Source organism: Zootoca vivipara, chromosome 7, assembly GCF_963506605.1.
Source record: "Zootoca vivipara chromosome 7, rZooViv1.1, whole genome shotgun sequence".
Taxonomy (NCBI): Eukaryota; Metazoa; Chordata; class Lepidosauria; order Squamata; family Lacertidae; genus Zootoca; species Zootoca vivipara.
The window spans coordinates 2,715,463-2,737,900 of NC_083282.1; the positions used below are offsets into that span (position 1 = coordinate 2,715,463).

Consider the following 22,438-nt stretch of genomic DNA (forward strand, 5'->3'; position numbering starts at 1 on the left):
AAGAGCCACTGGCCTGATCCAGCAGACTCTTCTTATTTAAAGTTCACAAAGTAGCATTGGGCAGATAACTACTGGTATTTCTCCATCTACGGTAACATACGTCACACATGGGGTTGCAAATGAAATAAGAAAATAGATGTATTGCCTTTTTGTGCAATGTGTACAATTTGCACATACATAGAGCCTATCTATCTATATATCTATCTATCTAAATGTAAAAAGGGCATGTGGGTTTCTGTCCACTTTTCACCGAAACCGCTTGACCGATTGTGTTCAAATTTTGACACAACGTCCCAAGCTTATGTCTGAAGGTTCTTATAAAGTTTGCTAAGACAGATGTCACACCTGTGGCAGGTAAACACCAAAAAACCCGTGTTTCAAAACACACCATCAGACAAAAGTGCATGCTGGGAAAAGAACTAGGATGCAAACCAGCACCCTCTAGCGGCGGCTACACTGGTACTACACCTATAAAACCTTCCCTCTCAACAGTACCTCAGCTACTATTTACATACTAGGCCGAAGCCTTTACAGACTAGGCCGAATGGAGGTACTGACTCGCAGGATACGTCATGGGTCAGGACAGGGAGGAGGGAATAACAGGGATAAGCTGGGGGGGAGGGACCGGGTAGGGGGAATCACAGGGATACGCCTGTCTAAACAGAACATGCATAAAACAGGGGGACTCTGAAGGTGAGGGGAGTCTGAAGGGAGACTCTGAGCCTCCATTTAACAGACTGAGTCACAGCCACGCGCCAGCTAGTATATTGTAGAATCATAGAATCATAGAGTTGGAATGAGAGACTGGAAAGATCTGGTTTCACATTCCTCTTCAAGCCATGGGATTTACTGTGTGACTCTAATGAAGTCACCATTTACTAGGGCATGACATTTAAAGCCCTAAACGTCCTCCACCTTGTATACCTGAAGGAACATATCCACCCCCATCATTCAGCCCAGACGCTAAGGTCCAGCTCCAAGAGCCTTTGGTGGTTCCCTCATTTGAAGAAGTGAAGTTACAGGGAACCAGGCAGAGGGTCTTCTCGGTAGTGGTGCCCGCCCTGTGGAACGCCCTCCTGTCAGATGTCAATGAGATAAACAACTACGGTATTTGAATTTTAGAAGATATCTGAAAGCAGCCCTGTATAGGGAAGTTAGATGTTTTATTGTGTTTCTAATATTTTGTTGGGCGCTGCCCAGAGTGACTGGGGCATATTATTATTATTTCTAAATAGTATTACTGAACCCATTGAATGGGTTGGCATCTTCACATACAAGGTTCATTCCATTGCTGTTATCTTAATGTTCCTTGTGATGAAATGGAAACTGAGGACACTTCCAGATGATTTGCTTATTGAGCATTCATCCTGATTTGTTTTTAGGTAGGTCATAGGGTCTTGAGCCAGACATCTTGGAGAGTGAAGTCAAATGGGCCTTAGAAAGCACTGCTAATAACAAGGCCAGTGGAAGTGATGATATTCCAGCTGAACTATTTAAAATTTTAAAAGATGATGCTGTTAAGGTGCTACACCCAATATGCCAGCAAGTTTGGAAAACTCAGCAATGGCCAGAGGATTGGAGAAGATCAGTCTACATCCCAATTCCAAAGAAGGGCAGTGCCAAAGAATGCTCCAACTACCGCACAATTGCGCTCATTTCACACGCTAGCAAGGTTATGCTTAAAATTCTACAAGGCAGGCTTAGGCAGTATGTGGACCGAGAACTCCCAGAAGTGCAAGCTGGATTTCGAAAGGGCAGAGGAACCAGAGACCAAATAGCAAACATGCGCTGGATTATGGAGAAAGCTAGAGAGTTCCAGAAAAACGTCTACTTCTGCTTCATTGACTATGCAAAAGCCTTTGACTGTGTCGACCACAGCAAACTATGGCAAGTTCTTAAAGAAATGGGAGTGCCTGATCACCTCATCTGTCTCCTGAGAAATCTCTATGTGGGACAAGAAGCTACAGTTAGAACTGGATATGGAACAACTGATTGGTTCAAAATTGGGAAAGGAGTACGACAAGGTTGTATATTGTCTCCCTGCTTATTTAACTTATATGCAGAATTCATCATGCGAAAGGCTGGACTAGATGAATCCCAAGCCGGAATTAAGATTGCCGGAAGAAATATCAACAACCTCAGATATGCAGATGACACAACCTTGATGGCAGAAAGCGAGGAGGAATTAAAGAACCTTTTAATGAGGGTGAAAGAGGAGAGCGCAAAATATGGTCTGAAGCTCAACATCAAAAAAACCAAGATCATGGCCACTGGTCCCATCACCTCCTGGCAAATAGAAGGGGAAGAAATGGAGGCAGTGAGAGATTTTACTTTCTTGAGCTCCTTGATCACTGCAGATGATGACAGCAGTCACGAAATTAAAAGACGCCTGCTTCTTGGGAGAAAAGCAATGACAAACCTAGACAGCATCTTAAAAAGCAGAGACATCACCTTGCTGACAAAGGTCCGTATAGTTAAAGCTATGGTTTTCCCAGTAGTGATGTATGGAAGTGAGAGCTGGACCATAAAGAAGGCTGATCGCCGAAGAATTGATGCTTTTGAATTATGGTGCTGGAGGAGACTCTTGAGAGTCCCATGGACTGCTAGAAGATCAAACCTATCCATTCTTAAGGAAATCAGCCCTGAGTGCTCCCTGGAAGGACAGGTCGTGAAGCTGAGGCTCCAATACTTTGGCCACCTCATGAGAAGAGAAGAATCCTTGGAAAAGACCCTGATGTTGGGAAAGATTGGGGGCACTAGGAGAAGGGGACGACGGAGGACAAGATGGTTGGACAGTGTTCTCGAAGCTATGAACATGAGTTTGACCAAACTGCGGGAGGCAGTGGAAGACAGGAGTGCCTGGCGTGCTATGGTCCATGGGGTCACGAAGAGTCTGACACGACTAAACGACTAAACAACAACAAACAACAACAAGGTCATAGGGTGTTGTGTCAGAGTGTTATCCCACAATTTCCAGTGCATTTCCATGTCACTTTATCTGAAAATTTCCAACTTTGGGGGGGAAGGAGGGGTGTGATGCAAGATCTCGCAATCAAATTTAATTGTGCAACCTGAATTTGCCAGTATGTGATTGAATCCCACCCGAAAACAGAGATGGTCTGGAAGTGTCCCGAGGGAAGACATGTGAATTAGCATGCTGCTTTAAGCCCCATGTGAAAAACACAAGTTCATTTCAGAATATGAACTGCCTCATCCTCTTACAAGGTGCTTGGGTTACAACAGGGCTTTCTGCAATATAGAAGATGCAAAGGAACAGCACGGGTGCCTAAACAGTTCAGAAACATCTGGTGCACACACACAGCAGGGAACTGAGGTTGGCTGCCTCAATGCAGCTGTCATGGTGCGAGCTTGCGGCATGCAGTTATAATATGTGCTTTCCTTTAACAACTGTATGATCAGTGCAGGAAACATCAAGAAGAAATGTGCAGTGTAGACATGGGTGTAGCCAGGATTTTTGTTGTGAGGGGCAAGCTTTTGTTGTAGGGGCAGAACCTCAGATTTGTATTGATTGGGGGGGGGAGCTGCCCTCTGTGCCTATGAGTGTAGACGTCATTGAGACAGGAGTGCAAACATGCTAGGAATGTAGGCTTGGCAGAGCACATGCAGTATTTGTTTGAGATTCTGACTTGCCATGTGATGCCCCAAATCCCCAACGCAGCAGCGCATGCGGAAGGTGTTGAGGCATTGCTCCTGGTGGATGTAAGTTGCCCACAACTCACAGCCATAAAGCAGCATGCTCAGTATGCAAGCCTGGCAGATCTTCACCTACTACAGCAATGCTATTGATGCAGCAACTCAGATGGGCTGGATCTCTAGACACTTCTAACCAGCGATTCAGTTCAATGTGTTGTAAACTCATTCTGTACTGTACAGGGAAATCCAGCTGGAAATGACGAGACTCCACAGCGCCATCTGGTGCCACAGTGCTTTATTACATATCCAACGCCTATAAATCGCGTTGTATATGCGATATAACGCTGTGGAGTCCCACCTTTCCCAACCGGACTTCCCTGTATGAGTATACAACGCGTTTAACGGTATCGCTTCCTTGACGTTTAAATGTTTGCGCCAGCAGCAGCCGCAACCCATCCTTCAGAGTCCCGCCTTGAGTGAGGAATAAACCCTTCCTCCCTCGTGGCCAGGGGGACGCTCGCGTTGGCAGGCCCATTGGTACTCCTCCTCAGCAGGGCTTCTTGCGTGGGCTTCTGGGCTGCTGCCAGGCCCACCAGACCTGCGCTGAAGAGGCAGGGGAGGGAAGGGCTTCTCCCTCTCCCTACAGGCGAGGCGCCCCGAGGGAACAGGACGGCACTCTTTCAGACTCATGCGCGCAGCACGCGGAAGAAGATCGCGCGACGGCTCTGTGCTCTGTCCCCCAACGGTTCCATTGTGACCGCGCGAGACCCCGCCCCTCCGTCTCTCCCACTGGCTGCCTCGCGCGAGGGTCCCGCTTAAGTGAAAGTAGTTCCTGCCGGGGCTTATAAAAGCCCTGCAGGGGAGCTCGTGAGCGCTCAGTGGCGGCGGCGGGGCCGCTAGAGAGGTGCTGGGTGACGAGGCGATGGCGTCAAGCGCTACTGAGCAGCCGGGGGAGGGAGCGGGAGCGTCCTCGGACGGCTGCTCGGCCTCGGGGGCAACGAAAAGCCCGCCTCGAAGCGCGAGGGACCGCCGCCTCGCTGTCCCTGTTGGCGCGGGAGCGGACGGTGCGGAGGAGGAGGCCGGGCCGCTGCCGGCGCAGTTTCCGTCTCACCTGGGAGCTCTGAATGGCAGGGGGAAGGCGGCGCTGTACTGCGACGACCTCCTGAAGGGCTGCAAGGTGACCCGGGAGAAAGGCCGGAGGGAGGAGGGGTGGTCGAGTGAGAGGAACGAAGGCGAGCCCGTCGGCAAACCGGCCTCTCAGCCCTCATCACCATCGCCAGCATTATTTATTTGTCAACCCCGCCTTTTTCCCTGACAGGGACTCAAGGCGGCTTACAGATATGTGCAAATAAGTACAGCTAAAAACACGGGGGTGGGGAACCCCAAGCATTAAAAAAAACTTTATTAGAGTATCTATGATATCAAGGCACATTGAATTTCTTAGCTTTTAAATTCCAAAAACGCGAGTGCTAGAAAGTTGTAACATAATTTGGCAATGCAAAACCCAAGGTGGCTTGCATGACGGACTGGGTCTTTCAGATGACTTGGGCCTAAGCTGTCTAGGGCCACATAAGGTAGTGCCACTACACTCACACGACAAGGTCCAGGACCGGCAACTCTTTTTGTTTGTTTGTTAAAAAGTGTGGCACTTTAACAACTTTGTGGTGAGTCCTGACACCTATTTTTCTAGAAAAAAAGCACTGGCTAGTTACAGGGGCCAGTAGGGACTCTTCATTCAGGGAACAGAGGGGCATGCCCCATTTAAATTACTGTTCCTTTCCTATCCTTAGGTTGTGATTATACAGTTACTTGCTTAAACATGAGTTGAGCTAGAGTTAGAGGGTTATCCTGCCACTGATGTATTCCTCAAAAGTTTAACTTCCTGTCAATGGTGAGGGGTGGAGACAACCATAGTAATCATTTGTGTGAATTCATCCTCAGACCACTCTCTAAAGCAGGGGTCAGCAAACTTTTCCAGTAGGGGGCAGTCCACTGTCCCTCAGACCTTGTGGGGGGCCAGACTATATTTTGGGGAAAAATAAGCAATTCCTATGCCCCACAAATAACCCAGAGATGCGTTTTAAATAAAAGGACACATTCTACTCATGTAAAAACATGCTGCTTCCCAGACTGTCCGCGGGCCGGATTTAGAAGGCGATTGGGCCACATCCGGCCCCCGGGCCTTAGTTTGGGGACCCCTGCTCTAAAGGCTGCTGAGTACACCGATCTGCCTCAGAGGTTGTCAAGGGATTGTTTCATTATCCCAATTTTGTGGGAGTGGTGGACCTACAATGGCATTTACCTTGGTAGAGAAAGCCCTTAATACATGTGAACACAGATTTTGCCTTAATAACATACAGCAGTTACATAGTATTAGAACAGTGGTTCCCAATTAGCTAATTACTGAGGATCCCCTTTTTTTCAAAAGCCAAACCACAAATCCCCTACTTTTGAAAATGTTGATAATTCTGTGGTAGTTACCTCTGCAAAACAATGCTTTGATCAAAATGTGGAGTAGCCCCTAATAAGCAATGGATTTTAGGTATACTAAAAAACAGACTAGGGCAGAGTGATACCTGGTTTTCAGCATCATGATATAAAAAAAATGAAATTGGGTGTCAGGCATGCAGATAAGGGAAGGAGCAGCCACGGAGATTGGATGGGAAGAGGGAGGGAGGAGAGGAGAGGAAGCGGAATCACCTCCCCAACATGGTTTGAGTGGGAGGACATGGGGGAACATCAATCTGTTATCAGCAGGGCAGCCACCGGTGGCAGCCAGCAAAGATGCATGTCCACTGTGGCTGCTGCTGCTTTTCTGCTGACTGAGAATTGAATTGAATTTATTCTTACGGTCACAAACCAGCTTACAGCTGACTGAGAAAAGCTTTCGCCTCGCAACCAGCTGCCCTGGTCTCCCTCTGGGTGTGGGAAGGCAGCTCTGATCAGCAGCGTTATCGGCTAAGATCATCATGCGATATCAGTGATGCCTTGAAATCGGCTGCCCTGCTCTCATTTGCCATCTCAAAATCTTTTTTTGGCCAATATATTGAAAAATCGCAGAGTTCTAAAACGGACCATAACATTTGTTATTACATACAAAAATGACACAAATTTGTTGTGGGGGAGGGCAAGGGATGGGGCCGTGGACCCCCTGGGTGTGTTCTGCAGACCCCCAGGGGTTCCCAGAACCCTAATTGGGAACCACTGTATTTAATGGGCTTCATATGCATGTGCAATTCTTGTAATTCTTTGGAATTTTTCTGGAATTATTACTTTAATAAGTAACTACTTTAGATTATTGTATGCTGTCCCTGAAATAATAGGCTTTCTCACACATTACAATGAACACAGGTACAGTATGTCTCTATACAGTACACATTCAGGGGTTTGCATGATTTATATAGGTGAACTATCATATACACAGGCTACACTTGTTCAGCTTTAGATGTGAATAACTACAAGTGTACAGCTCAACTATGTTCACAAGTAGACAGAGTGCACACTTGTTGAATGTAATCTGTGCACCCCTAGGCAGGAAAGCAAATGTGAGAAATATGCTGACTAGACCTTATATATTATGCATGTATTATTTACTTACATATCTAGAGAATTTGTGCACAAATCTCGGCTTGCATAGCATCTACAGCAGCTAACAATAGTAATAAAATAAAGCAAATAAAACATAAAAGTAAATAAAATGTTAAAAATAAGTTGTTGCCATCTGCCTGTCTCCAGAGTGTGCCTCTGAGGATGATGTCAAACTGTGTTAGCAGCAATGAAAACAGCAATACATTTGGTACCAGCTTGGCTGCAGGAGTTGCTGGGCGGTGGCATACAAGGCACTGCCCAACTGCCTTAGGGTCTCCTCTCCAGATTGTACATTTATAAGAAGTAGCGTGGGACACATACATCCAGAGAGCAAATTATGTTACAGGATAGGCATTTGTGTGCTGAGAAAAACAGTCTGAGGAATTCCCTCAATTCTCACAACCCACAACTGCATAATTAAAGATGACTTCATTAAGCTAAATCCTACTCCTAGATGCATTGACATATTGTGTGTATGGTTGGCCCCACCCTGTGTAGAGAAAGGGATTTGGCTAGTTGGGCAGAAAAGGAAAGGATCAATTTTGCATTATAGATTAATTTGCAAGGTTATGTTTTGTTCGTTACTGAAAATATCCAAATACATTTTTGACATTTCTTTCTCCTTTTACATGAAAGGCAGAAGATGCCAATGAAGCCATTAGCAAATACCTTTTGGAAAAGTTGAAGATGAAGGAAAAATGGCTTGGAGTCTGGAAGACCAATCCAGAACTTTTTTTTGTTAATTCTGAAGAAATTCCCATACCATATGTTGGTGTGCTTGTTGAGGTAACTATATTTATCTTTAGAATGTTAATTTAAAAATATATTTGGTGACAATTAGTACTTTCAGTTCAGTGAATATTAATTTGAAGATAGGCTTGCCGATCAGAAGGTCGGCGGTTCGAATCCCTGTTGCTCGGTCCCAGCTCCTACCAACCTAGCAGTTCAAAAGCATGTCAAAGTGCAAGTTGATAAATAGGTACTGCTACAGCAGGAAGGTAAACTGCGATTCCATGTGCTGCTCTGGTTCGCCAGAAGCGGCTTAGTCCTGCTGACCACATGACCTGGAAGCTGTACACCGGCTCCCTCGACCAATAACACGAGATGAGTGCCGCAACCCCAGAGTCGGTCACGACTGGACCTAATGGTCAGGGGTACCTTTACCTTTACTCTGTTAAATAATTTATTTATTTATTTTTATTATTATTTTTTAGTGTCAAACTTTATGCCCACTCATATCACAAAGAACTCATAACCCACCTACTCTCAGCAACCAGAAACATCATAACCAGACACTGGAGAGACCTATCAGGAGTAGGCATGGACCAATGGTACCAAATAGTATGGGAAACAGCCCTACCAGAAAAATTAACAAATACTGTAAACTGAAACTGACAAGGGGACAAATAGAAGAAGACTCCTTCACCCTGGTTTGGCTCCCCTTTATCACATACACAGCCCAACAAGACAACGATAAGAATCCACCAACAGCATATGAATCAATATGGCTAACCTGATCCTAAACATCCACCCACTTCACTCACACATGAAAACAAAGTTCACCACAGCCAATCACAAATGAACAATCACACCCTGGCCTAGGCGAACCCCCAACCTCTCTCAACAAGCAAAGAGAACCTGCACAAGTGACGCCGACACGAAACCCCACACATACATTAAGTAAAATAGAAACATCGCCACCTGACCCCACCCCCACTCACCATTCCCCCCTCCACCTCTTTCCCCCTTTTTATTCCTCATGTAACACTAATGTCTCAACAAATGAAACTGATCTGTAAAAAATGTAACTTGGAAAAAGACATTGCACATACTGTACTTTTGTAAACCAATAAATCTTTAATAAAAATACATTTAAAAAAAGGAAAGAAATAATAATATAACTTCTTCTGTATGAAAATACATACTATTTTCAGTAATACCGGTAATAATTACTGTAAAATAGCCAAACCTCCTTTGGGAGTTCTGTTGTACTGGGGCTAAAAGTTCCAGCTCTGACCCAGGAAAAGTTGCTTACTGACAAGAATTCCCTTTGAAGGGTATGATATATGTAATGTGCAGCAATATGCAATGAAACATACAAGTTTAGGTCAGATTCCTTATTTCCTTCCCACTTCCTTTTTAAATTGACCTAATTCTATCTTTGCTGTCTACTTTCTTGCTTTCTGCGCAGCAGCTGATCAGCAACATCTTCCAATTATTGTGCATTCAATAATTTGGTGTTTAGAAAAGCTACCATTTCAGTGTTCTTTAAACATACAGTCGTACCTCTAGTTACAAACTTAATTCATTCCGAAGGTCCGTTCTTAACCTGAAACTGTTCTTAACTAGAGGCGTGCTTTTGCTCATGGGGCCTCTTGCTGCTGCTGTGCCGCCGGCACACAATTTCTGTTCTCATCCTGGGGCAAAGTTCTCAACTCGAGGTAACTCTTCCAGGTTAGCGGAGTTTGTAACCTGAAGCGTTTGTAACCTGAGGCGTTTGTAACTTGAGGTACCACTGTAATGGACTGGGGGATCTTATACTCCCATGTGGGTGAGGGGACTTAAATTGCTGCAATGTCAGCATAATTTGTGCCATATCCAATGGCCTCTCAGTTGACCTATCTTGAGAACAGGATTGTAGCCATAAATTGAATGACAAAAGTCAAAAGCGTTGGGAAACCTATAGATAGATTAGAATCTTAATCTATTTTAACCTTGTAATTGTTTCTTTGTTACAGGTTACTTGCAATCTGCCCCAGAATCCCTCTGCTAACTTCAAAGTTTCTGTATCTGTAGCTGAACCCTTTTCCTCTAATATTGCAAATATTCCAAGACAGTTAGTTGATGAAGTTCTGGAGGAAATGGATCATTGTGTTCCTCTTTTGGAAGTCTATCCTGTTGAGGGGCAGGACAGCACAGTGTATGATATAGCCAAGGCTTTGGAAATTGTGAGGTATGTTTTTCTAGAGTTTGGGATTCAACAGCATATTAAAGAAGGTTGACAAAATAGAAATAACTAATAGAAAAAGAATTTAATAGAAAAAGAATTTAAGAATATTAGACTGAGGGTAGAAGTTTATTTTTGAAGTTAAGGAGGTAGAATACCCACTTTATGTGCAGGTGATGGTTCCTGGCATCTCCACTTAAAGCATCCCAGGTAACAGATAACATGAAAGATCTTTGCCTGACAGCCTTGCAAGTTGCTACCAGTCAAAGTGGAGAATAATAGGATTGATGGAGAAATAATCTGACCTGATCAAAGGCAGCTTCCTTTATTCCATTTTAAGTTACAGAACCCTGAAATATTAAAACCTAACAAATCTTGCTAGTGGTCAGTTAATGTATCCTGACCGTTCTTCAGTACTTTACTTTCTCCCCATTATTAACAGAAACACATGATCAGTGGATACATCAAAATACAGCGAAAATTTGGAAAGCCCTATACCAAGGATGAACTGCTGGCATTCTTTTAATGGTTATTAGCCATTCGGGGCTGCTAATTTGTAGCATTGATGTTATGAATCTGTGGTTTCCAGAAGTTATATGCCTATTGGTTCAATTGCATATTCTTTTAGTATTTTATCGCAGATCCTTGTTGACTTACTGGTCTGTCATCTGGAGCCATGGCTGATGTAGGAACATTATTTCCCTGGGGCCTTGTTTTGATTCTTTTTTTTAAAAAATATTTTTATTAAGGGTTTTCTTGGTTTACAAAGATAAGTGCAATGTCTCTCTTAGCATTTCTACAAATCATTTGTTTGTAGACATTGTAGCATTTCTACAAATCATTTGTTGAGACATTGGTGAGGAGAGGGGAAGGAAAGTAGATGGGAGGGTTTGGGGGGGTTGGGTCGGGTGACAATGTTTCTATTTTGCTTAATTGTGGTTTCTTTTGTCAGCGAGGCTTGTGTAGGTTCTCTGTTGTTCACTTGTTTTCCTTTGATGGTGAGAGATGTTGGGGTTGGCCTACGATATGGTTGTTCATTTGTGGTTAGCTGTGGTAGACTTTGTTTTGTGTGTGAGTGGGGTGGGTGAGTGTTTTGGATCAGGTTAGCCATATTGATTTGTATGCTGTTGGTGGACTTTTGTCATTGTGTTGTTGGGCTGTGTATGTGATAATGATAAAGGGGAGCCATACCAGGGTGAAGCCGTCTTCTTCTATTTGTCCCCGTGTCAGTTTCAACTTATTGGTTAATTTTTCTAGTAGGGCTGTCCTTGTTTGATTCTTATATTTAATTTGATTCTTCTTGGTTTGGAGCTGTAAGTTCCCGATATGTCAGCTGCTTTGACTAATGTCACTTATTATGCTTTAAAATACTACTTCCAGGAGATTTTTCAACAGGTGTTATTCAGCCATTGTATCTAATTAGTGACTACGGTTTATTCAGGGTTTGTTGTAAATAACTAGGTAATTTCATCCAAACTGAGTTTAAAGAAATAAAGTTTAGCCAAAAATACACAGAACCTAACCCACCTTTGGTCCCACCTTTGGGGGAAGTTGGTCCCACCTTTGGGGGAAGTTGAAAGCAGGGATGTGGGAACAATCTGTTCTACTTGACTGACAGAAGTGCCTATCTTCAACAGCTACTTTCTTATTTAGTGTGAGTTCATGTCAATTCTGTATTTTGTTTTAATCTTTCTATTTTTTATAGAAAGGAAGTCTGTATTGCTTCCTCACCTGCTATTCTTTTAAAATATTCTGGGGTTAATGTGGTCAATCTGTCAAACGGCTAAACATAAAGAAGTTTTTATTTCTTTAGGCTGCAGAAAGAAAGGAGAGCATAAAAGACTTTATAGAAATATAAGGACATTTAAAAATAGCCCAAAGTAGAACATCAAAATTTTGAACCAAAGTAAGGCATCTATTTAAGCAAAGCCAGGCAGAACAAAAAATATTAGGTGTTTAGATATAAGAGAAGACAATACATTTTAGCTGACACAGCTCTTCCAGAAATGAAGTAAAAAAGGATTCTTTTGTTGAGAAAAAGATGGAATACATTACTGTATTGTGTACCAATAATATGGTAAAGTTGACTTAATATAGACAGCCTGTACATTGCAGTTGTTCTGTACTGTATAGGAAGAGGTACAGCAAGATTAACAAAATTAATTTTGTTTGTTGTATCTGAAGACGTGTGCATGCACACAAAAGCTCATACCTATGACAAACTTAGTTGGTCTCTAAGGTGCTACTGGAAGGGATTTTTTAATTTTTTGTTTCGACTATGTCAGACCAACACAGCTACCTACCTGTAACTAAAATTAATTTTGTAAACTTTTATTTTGCTTTTCCCTCTTTTGCCTTCTGAATTTTATTTCTGCTATATATTTTTGCTAGAGACATTCTGGCAATGAATGTCCTTTTTAAAGCTTATTTACATGCCCATTTTCTACAGTAAAATATACCCAAAGCATCTCTCAACAAAAATCAACTTATTAGCAAAAGGCCTAACTTCTGAAAAATAGTATGTCACAAAATGTATAAAAAATTTAAGTAAGATAAAAAATGATTAAAGAAAGGATGAGATCCAACATAGTGTTAGTTCAAAAAGATTGACAGTTGATGTTATTCTGTAAGTGTTAGCACACAAGCTTAAGTGCCACAGAGTACAGTGGTACCTTCGGTTGCGAACGGGATCTGTTCTGGAGCTCCAGTTGGATCCCGAGGATTCTGCAATCGGAGGGATCGCTTCTGCGCATGTGTGCGTGGCAGTGGAGCACTTCTGTGCATGCATGCGTAGCAAAAACCCGGAAATAAACTTCCGGGTTTGCTGCTTACGTATCCTGAAGTATACATAACCGGAGGGATACGTAGGCGGAGGTACGACTGTATAACAGTAGCAGTTGTGCTGGCGGTCGGACGACATCTTTCACAAGGCGAGGGCACCCACTGGATTTGGTGGTTGTGCTGTTGTAACGTGAGGCTCCTACTAGTATAATGGTTGTTGCATTAACAAGCTGCCACAGTTGGATAAAGCCCATAAGGAATTGAGTATCACAATTCAGTAATTTAGACTTAATAGAGAGCAAATATAAAAATTAGAGTTCGAAGCAAAATAAATAAAAATAACACTGAACCATCCTAAAACTGGGTTCACGGCACTCCATAGGGCCACAGTAGCTTGGCTTAAATGCAGTTCAGAACAGGCAAGGTCTCACAAGGCTAAATGGTTCACAGCAGCTAGATGGTGCCCTAGTCCCTCCTCAAGTCCTGGGGAGTGGCAAAGATGGTGGTCCTCTTTCTCCAGCCTCCCAAGTGCCTCCTGAACTTTGTAGCCGTATGTACTTAGGTACTTTTTATAATAATTATTAATGCAATGCAACTATGGGTTTTATTTAGGTTCTTCTATGACTTCCTTTGGCGAGATTGGGATGATGATGAAAAGAGCGAGACCTATGCTGCACTGATAGAAGAGAGAATTAAGATGTAAGTATGCTGCTCAGGAATAGTTCTCACAAACAGCAGCTGAGGAAGTACTTCAGATTTTTGGTGAAGGCTCTACTGAGTGATGGAGATGGCTACCAGTAAGTTAGAAGCCATTTATTTCCCTAACATAAGATGCTATAAATTGGATTTTTTTTTTTAATATATAGAGGGACATCCTGTCATGAGAACAACTTCGCCTGCAGTTTGAAGTGATGCAATTCTTATTCAACCTTCCTGATCTGCTGTTTGAGAAAACTAGTAGAGCTTAGTTTATGCATAAAGTTTCAAAAGGAGCAGCTCTAATTTTCTTAAATCTTCATAGCTGGTGTGATATTCAGAATGGGACTATCCCTGCTCCGATTGCTCACCGTTTTAGAAGAAATCTTGAAAAGTACAAAAGTCTGCATTTGGAGTTGATTCATTACCAAAGTAATATTAAAGAAGAACCCACAGCAGAAGAAGCAGTTGAATGTTGGAAAAAGTATTATGAATTGATAATGCTATGTGGATTGTTGAAAATATGGGAAGATTTACGCCTGAGGTAATTTAAGTTGACATTGATTTTAAAAAATGGTTCAAGGTAAATTATTTTGCTTGTCCAAATAGTTTGTTTTAATTACCTATTGCTTTATTAATTGTAAGTACAATTCATTTGTTAGTGAATTAGATGTTACTACAGTGGTACCTTGGTTTTCAAACGTAATCTGTTCTGGAAGACTGTTCGAGTTTCTAAACTTTCAAAAACCGAAAACTCAGTACGGAAGCCTCAAAACGGAAAACTTGAATATGGAAGCCGCGTTTCCGGTTTGACTTCCAAGGTGCATTTGAAATCAAAAGCATTTACTTCCAGGCTTACAGCATTCGAAAACCAAAATATGAGTCAGCGGAGAAGTTTAAAAACCGGGGTACCACTATATATATATATATATATATATATATATATATATATATATATATGTTTAATTCCATTGAACATAATTTGTGTAGATGTTCACTCAAATTGGCTTGTCCTGGTGTAGTTATAGTAGTATATTTATATTGTGTATTTCCATTAAAAATGATTGCTAGGAGATATCTGATGAAATGATGTCACCCTAACTGTCTGTCCTGTTGTGCCTAAAGTGCCTCTTGAATGAAGCGCAGAGGAGTTCACAGTCCCACCCCAGGTCCCCTAGTCAGAGTCAATCAATAGTTTTTCATAACCTCATCTATATATATATATATATATATATATATATATATATATATATATATATAAATGTTCACACTGTGTGCGCGGATGTAACACCCTTCCTCCGTAACTGCTGAACCGAATTGCATCACATTAGGACAAAGCATACCTTGCCCATCAGAGAGGGATCTGGCATGGATTCCCCCCCCCCGAAAAGCACACCTTTCATACCTAAAATAATGATTAACACAAAAAGTGGCACCCATATTATACATCACAAGCAGAAGTTCTGAAGACTTCAGCAGCATCCAATAGAAAGGCAGATTGCGCTCTGTCACCAGCAAAAGCTCTGAAGGGTGGCGCCAAATAATGATGTCATCAACCGAGCAACTGATAACACCAAGGCGGCCATTACCAGACAACCCACAGAGTCAGGCCAAGGAATGGAGATACAGGGCAGAGGCCTTGGCTCGCATTTAAATACAGTGGTGCCTCACTAGACGAATTTAATTTGTTCCAGGACTCAATTCATCCTACGAAAAATTCTTCTAGCGAGTCCCGGTTTCCCATAGGAATGCATTGAAACTTAATCAATGCGTTTCTATGGGCTCCGGGGGACTGGTGGCGGGGCAGGCAGGCGCTTGCTCTCATGCCTGCCTGCCTCCCCCACCGCCTGTCACACGAAGATCGGCGGGCGCTGCTTGCAGGGGTTGACAAGCCCCTGGCAAGCAGCGCCCGCCGATCATCGTGTGATAGGCGGGGTGGGGGAAAGGCAGAGGATCGGTCATTCCTCTGCCCTTCCCCCACCCCGCCTGTCACACAACACAGAGCCGAAGATCGGCGGGACGGGATACCTCATGGGTCACTACAGGATGGGAGTAATCACAGAGATGATTTTAGGTACATTTTCCTTCATACTAATCTTGACAATGTAGGAAAAAGTACCTAAAGGTGGAACTTCACTTACCCGGTACCACTAACACTTATTTTAGAGTTAGAAAGGATTAGTTGTAGAAAAGCAGGACTCCTTCTTGTTACCATGCGACAGTTAGCATGTCTACTTCTATTAAATTCCATGGGCTCACTCCCAGGTGCAGGGGGTTAGACTTGCAGCATTAGTTTTGCAGTTCCCTGTGATATAAAAGCTGCCAGTTCAGCTGGTCTTGTTAAATTATTTTCCTTTGCAATTTTGAGACCTTTAAGACTATGCAAGTTTATTTAAAAATGTATATTCTTTTGTAATAATTATTATATTCTGTGCTTCCATTTCATCAAAATATTTATTAGAGCAAAAGTTCAGAAATTGAATGAATTATTTAGAAGGAGGCAGAGGACAAAGAGCATGAGAACTTTTAAAAACCTTTTTTCTTATACTAGCAAATACTAGCTTTGTAATACTAATGATCTGTGAATATATTGCTTTCTGCTTTTAAAGATTAATCTCCCCTCCAAAATGGTTGATAAAAATGATTTCAAATAGCTTTGACGCAGCATCCTTTAGTTCTTTTTAATTAGCTGCCTTGAATACTGTTTATACTTTAAAATTAAATAGTTGAAGTTCAAATTTTATTCATTTTAAGCCAATATTCATAGTAAATATTTCTAGGGCCTACAGTGCAATTACATCAGTTGTAAATGAAGTTTTCAGGCAAACAATAAAAATACTGAATGCTTCATATTTTTTGCTTTGCATTTTCAAGGCTTGGTCATGCCAGACATTTCTGGTATGCTCATTTTCTGTAGGGATATTGTTTAGGCTTAAATGTCTGTATCTGTCTAAAGCTGAAACAAATACAATGTTAAGCATACTTGAAGCCAATTTTATTTAAATACATCTACAGAATGCTTTGCCTAAGGCATTATTGATAGTACAAAGTTCATTTTAAATTTTAGGGCTCATGGACCTCTGACCCCAAGAATTTTGAAACGTAGGAAAGGACACAGAGATGATGGAAAAACTGTAACTTACATTGTTGCAAAAACAGCAACAGCAGAAATGGTAAGGAGTTCATTTGAATAAATATCCAAGTAGCTGAGACTGCTGCTTCTCCTTCAGCAAACATTTCTCTATATCCTTTCTCTCCAACCCTACCCGAACAGCTTTTCCATTATTGCTCCCTTTGTTGAACTGTAAGGTGCAGGATTCTTTTATTTTGAATTACTGTAGACTTAGCTGTTGCCTTCTGCTTTCTTCATGATTCTCCCAAAAGCAGTCTGGCTGGAAGGGGATTGAATTCGGTGGTCTTTTAATTTAATTTCAGTTTTGCTTGGTTAAAAACAGTCCTAATAAGCTGCTGTTTGTTTTAGTGCTAGGAAAGAAGATGAAGACTAGCATTTTTTGCATTGGCAAGGTGTTTATGGAAACACTATTATGATTTCAGAGTGCCTGTCATCTTGGTGCTGGTCACATCCAATATGGCACTTACACGCATAACCCATAAAGGAACTTTGCCCAAATTGTTTTTTGTTTTGTTTTTTTAAGAAATGCTAACAACACTTTTGCATTTAATACAGGAGGAAACTAATGTGTACTGTAGGTAGGGAACAGCATGGAAAGTTCAAAGAGTTCCTAGAAATATGCTGCATAGAAGCAACAGTGAAAGGATAGGTTAAAAAAACCACATTAACCTTTAAAGCAAGACTGGCTAATCCCTGATTTTACTTTGTATCTGTCTCATCTGCCCAGGTTAAAGAATTAGCCCCAGACACACTTCTTCAGCAGCATGATAACTTAAATCTGGCTTTGGACAACTGTTACAGTGGAGATAATGTGCTTATTTTCCCAGGAGAATATAAAGCAGCAAACCTTTCCATGTTAACTGAAGATATTGTTATTAAAGGTCAGTAGTGTGCCTGCTGTGATTTTTATCGAATAGATTAAGAAAACTAAAACAAACTATTAGAATAAAGATTGGTTGAATGTGAGGCTCTTTCAGGTTTTTAGAATTTGGAGTGAATCACAAGGTTTTATATAAAAACATTTCTCGTTTGTGTCTCTTATTATAGACATTACAGCTTCTTAATACAAGTTCTGAAGCAACTGCAAACATGCAGCACTGGTCATATTATCTGCAATAGCAACTTAATCATCAGCTGTAGGAGAGTGGGTCTAATTTCATGATCTCTTATTCTGCTCTTGAGCATAGCTTTACAACTATTGCTGGTGATCTGATTGGGACTACACAGATGCAGCCATCAGTGCTGGATCAGGTCAGGAACTATACAGTACAATCTGCAGAGTTTTGTGTCCTGCTAAATTCCAGGTTGGCTCAGAATTGGCTCCAGATTCTAGCAAATACAAGGCATGGTCAGCTCTGTGTTTTTCTGACAGCCATCAGCCAACCACCAAACTATGCCACCAATGTGCCTCAATCCTCTGAAGCAGATTTTGCAGGTGGAGTAGGGGCACAGAAGAGAAGCAAAACTGCATTCTGGTTGTACAAGGACAGCATTGAATACCATCCTTTAAAAAAAAAAAAACTTAAACCTTAGTTTCAGTTCCTAATAAAGCTGCTTGGTCAAATGTGCATTTTGTCCCTACTCCCACTGTCCAATTTTTGTGCACTTCTACATTTAATTGATTTTAATAATTCCATTTCTCCATTTTGTTTAGGAGTTGGAAGACGAGAGGAAATTGTGATTGTTTCAGATCCTGTCTATGACAGTTTTATAGTGTCCAGGGCTCAAAATCTGAAGATAATGAATATTACTGTGCAGCAGCAAGGGACTCTCGATGGTATTATAGTAGTTGAATCTGGACACACATTTTTGGAGAACTGTGTTTTGAAGTGTGAAGGAACTGGTGTCTGTGTACTTGTTGGGGCTTCTCTGACAATTATAAACAGTGAGATTACTGGAGCTCAGGTACTCTATTTCAGTTCAAAACAAGATACAATACGCATATGAGAATGTAAGATGCTTTCATTCAGTGAATACACAAAAACCTGGTTTAATGCAGAAGGGGAACTAATAATGAAAAGACTTGATGTCAGTGATAGCACAAATTTCAATGTTAGTTGTCAGTCCACAGGAAAGGTGTGAGTGGATGGGATGGTAGATGTGACAAGACGACTTGATTCCAGTCCATTTTGCAGCATGCAAGTGGGGTTCTGGTCCACTACTCTTTGCACTCCTCAGGACTGCCCAGCTGCATCAGTTAACTTGTATGATCTGCATCAGTTAACTTGTATTCACATACAAAAACTGATTTTGTTCTGATATCATGATCAGTAGGAACAGCTAGTTGCATGTCAATCCAAATTTTGGTTTTTGCACTCAGGGGGCTGGAGTCGAGTTATACCCAGGAAGCACAGCTACTTTGGAGGGTAACAAAATTCACCACTGCAATAACTTCAGAACCTGTGACTCCTCACATGGTAGTTTTGGTGGAATTAACATTAAGGTAAATTATTGTTGACAATTGAATGCTACTGTAACAACCTAAGTTACTTGAAAATATTTCCAAGTTTAAGAAGATAATTTGATTAAGATGCTACCAAGAGTTTATGAATAAACTTTTGATTCCTTCTTAACAGGTTCTTCCTGCTCCTAAACTAAGGATGAAAAACAATCATATTTACAGTAACAATGGATATGGAGTGACCATTATTAAGCCTTCTGAGCAGCTGTGTGCTACAGCTGAAGGAACAGTGGAATGTGCTGCTGCAGGAGATGGCGAAGATTCTGTTTCCAAACTAATGCAGGAACTGAGCCTTGAGATGAGCACAAATATACTAGAAGACAACACCAAAGGCATCAGCATAGTTAACTGAAGCGACAGGTTTCAACTACAAAGGAAAACTTGTATTAAAAGATATTGTTATTATGGCTACTGATGAAACATGAAATAGCACCATAATGATTATTTCTTTGTAAAGAGAAAGCTCTTCATAGCTTGGCAAGAATTTAAGCTTAATTTCCATTTAAGTCTTTGGCACCAGAAGCCATAGCTTATAGCTTAAAATATAACCCCTTGGAGGCTATTAATTTGAATTCTGTACTCACTATTCCAACTCGGGAATATATATTTTTAAAAGCCTGTACAGCAGTAAGTAACCTTCAGACTTACTGAAAAGTAGTTAAAACTGCTGATTTATTACTGCAAATTTGTCTTGTCGAGTTAATTTTTACTGTATTATAAACAGAGGTCTTACGAATTAAGTAGGATATTTTGAACACCAGTCCCATAAAATTTCGCATACTTCTGGCAGGTCAAGGATAGAAGTCAGGGTACAGTATGACTGAGGAGCCAGAGCTAAACTTGACTTACTTAAAATTGATTATGTGAGAAATAAGGAATTCTCAACTTGGAAGTGTAGTTAGTCCTATTCAATTCAACATTAAAGGTTAACTGTCAGTTTTTTCTGGCCCTTTTATTATCCTTCCACGTCTAGTGTTAACACTAATGCATCATTAATAATTTACTGTATTTTCCCATGTATAAGACGATGGTTTTTGCTATTAAAATAATAATCAAAAATTGGGGGTTGTCTTATACATGGATGGTGAATGCACAGGGGTTCTGGTGCGGGCAGCCCATGCTGGTTCAGGTTCTGGCTCTGGCCCAATTTATTAATTTTGGGTTTTAAAAAAGGGGGTCGTCTTATACATGAGGGCATCTTATATGCAAAAAATACTTAGTTTCAGCATAACTATCACCATAGTTTTATTTCCCCAACAAGATGTCAAAAAGAGATAGTGATGAGAAAAAACCTAGCTTTCTTAAGAGGCCTAGGATAGTACTTCTTCAAAGTTGCGCATGCCATGGAAATGTACCTGTGCAGGCCCAGATGTAGAAACTGATGGGCTCTATTGAATTCTCAAGTTCTTTAGAGAATGAGGTAAGAGATTATGGCTATCGCTCTGTCACTGCTCTGATCTACCTCCCCAGCATCCTCTCCCACTTCCTAGGACTCCAGTTCCTTGAGAAGCTGGAGGCTATGAAGCAAGTGAAGATGTTTTGAGCCGTGGTGGAAGACTTGGACCAAATATGACCAACTTCCTGACAGTACTTCCTGTCAGTAAGAGCTGTTCGGCAGTGGAATTTGCTGCCAAGGAGTGTGGTGGGGTCTCCTCCTTTGGAGGTCTTTAAGCAGAGGCTTGACAGCCATATGTCAGAAATGCTTTGATGGTGTTTCCTGCTTGGCAGGGGGCTGGACTGGATGGCCCTTGTGGTCTCTTCCAACTCCAATTCTATGAACTACACCAGGGGTAGGCAATGTAGTGCTGTCCAGATGTTGCTGAACTACTACTCCCATAATCCCGGAATCCCATGTGGATGGGAGTTCACCATGTTTGCTTTCCCTGAACTACATCATAGAGGCTATGTACAAAACCTATGAAACGGCATTCTCCACTGTTTTTGCAGTTAAATTATATCAAACAGAGCACTTCTGGGTGGCAGGAGATGGCCTCTAAAAATATGGAAGGCTGTTAAGACTTGAGTTAATTTATGATGCTTCTAAGTGCAAAATTTATGAATCTATTTAAAAACAAATAACTTGTTCTATTAAGATCAAAACGAACACATCATGGAAGAGTATCATAGCAATCTGTTTATTTATTATATCAAATTAAAGTTTCAATCCTTTGTGAACTCTAGGACTAGAAACACTTCTGCATTACAAGCAAAGGAACATGGGGAAAAACAAGATCATGCATAATTATTTTTGGGTTCCACCCAAAATTGTTCCACCCCTACCACCCCCACCTGCCTCTAAACCCACCCCCTCTGTTTCCTCCACTTTGGTATCCTTGAAAGCCTCCACCACCTCGAAAGCCACCTCCCCCAGCACCACTGGAATATCCCCTTCCCCCAGAGTAAGACTGGTAACCACTTCCATATCCACCCCTGTAGCCGCCGCCACCTCTGTAACCACTGCCACCTCTATAGCCACCTCCATTGTCATATCGAGCCATTTTGGGGGGGCGAGGTCCATCACCATACCTGGGAAACAAAAATAAGAGTTGTTACTCTTGACTGTAAAAATGCAGTCCTGAACATGATTATGGTGCTCACATTAGGAAACCCATCTCACATTGGTAACAGGTAATTTCACGTTGCAAGTATTTAATGCTATGTTTCAAAATGAAAAACTAAGGATTACATTTCCCCTCAAACTACTTAGGATTTTACATTCTTCTCCCCCTCCATTATATTCCCTAAAAAGCCTCAAATATTTGAGTCTTTCCTAATATCTCACCATTCTTTTTGTAACTTGTCCAGCTGCAACCGTGTTCTAATTGTGAACTTAGTGGAATGACATTGCTGTCTTATTTTTCTTTCAGTCTTAACGTGTTTACTTTTTACACACACTTCTTATTAACCCTTGTTATAATTCAGAAGTACCTTCTTGGGGATTTTTTAATTCATTTCAGGATGGCTGTACACCCTTGATCATCATATGGTGGCTTAACAACAACCACTTTAATAAAACCACATATTTATAAATAGCAATGTACCACAATAAAGGCAACAAAAGTCAGAACCAAAATTTTGACAAAACACAAGGGTTCAGGTACCACAACAGAATAATTAAATAGCCATGAAAAACCCCAAGAGAGCAAGAGAATGTGGCATCTGAAAGTTATCAATGATG

The 22,438-nt window shown here is 41.5% G+C and overlaps 2 protein-coding genes across 4 annotated transcripts in view; one reads left to right on the top strand and one right to left on the bottom strand.

The window, feature by feature from the left end:
• The first annotated feature begins 4,548 nt into the window (after positions 1–4,548).
• On the top strand, positions 4,549–20,338 carry SHCBP1L (SHC binding and spindle associated 1 like). Its single transcript, XM_035123590.2, has 10 exons — positions 4,549–4,831; positions 7,879–8,028; positions 9,981–10,195; positions 13,583–13,669; positions 13,992–14,210; positions 16,734–16,839; positions 17,527–17,680; positions 18,454–18,704; positions 19,120–19,242; positions 19,376–20,338. The coding sequence occupies exons 1-10, from the start codon at positions 4,577–4,579 to the stop codon at positions 19,610–19,612; spliced, it is 1,797 nt and encodes a 598-aa protein (XP_034979481.2). The 5' UTR covers positions 4,549–4,576; the 3' UTR covers positions 19,613–20,338.
• The window catches only part of DHX9 (DExH-box helicase 9), a 30,693-nt gene continuing 28,570 nt past the window's right edge, over positions 20,316–22,438 (bottom strand). For all 3 annotated transcript variants that reach the window (XM_060276550.1, XM_060276552.1, XM_060276551.1), the window contains one exon: positions 20,316–21,786. In XM_060276550.1, the coding sequence (XP_060132533.1) occupies positions 21,537–21,786 (250 nt within the window). In that variant the 3' untranslated portion in view covers positions 20,316–21,536. The remainder of the gene's footprint in view (positions 21,787–22,438) is intronic.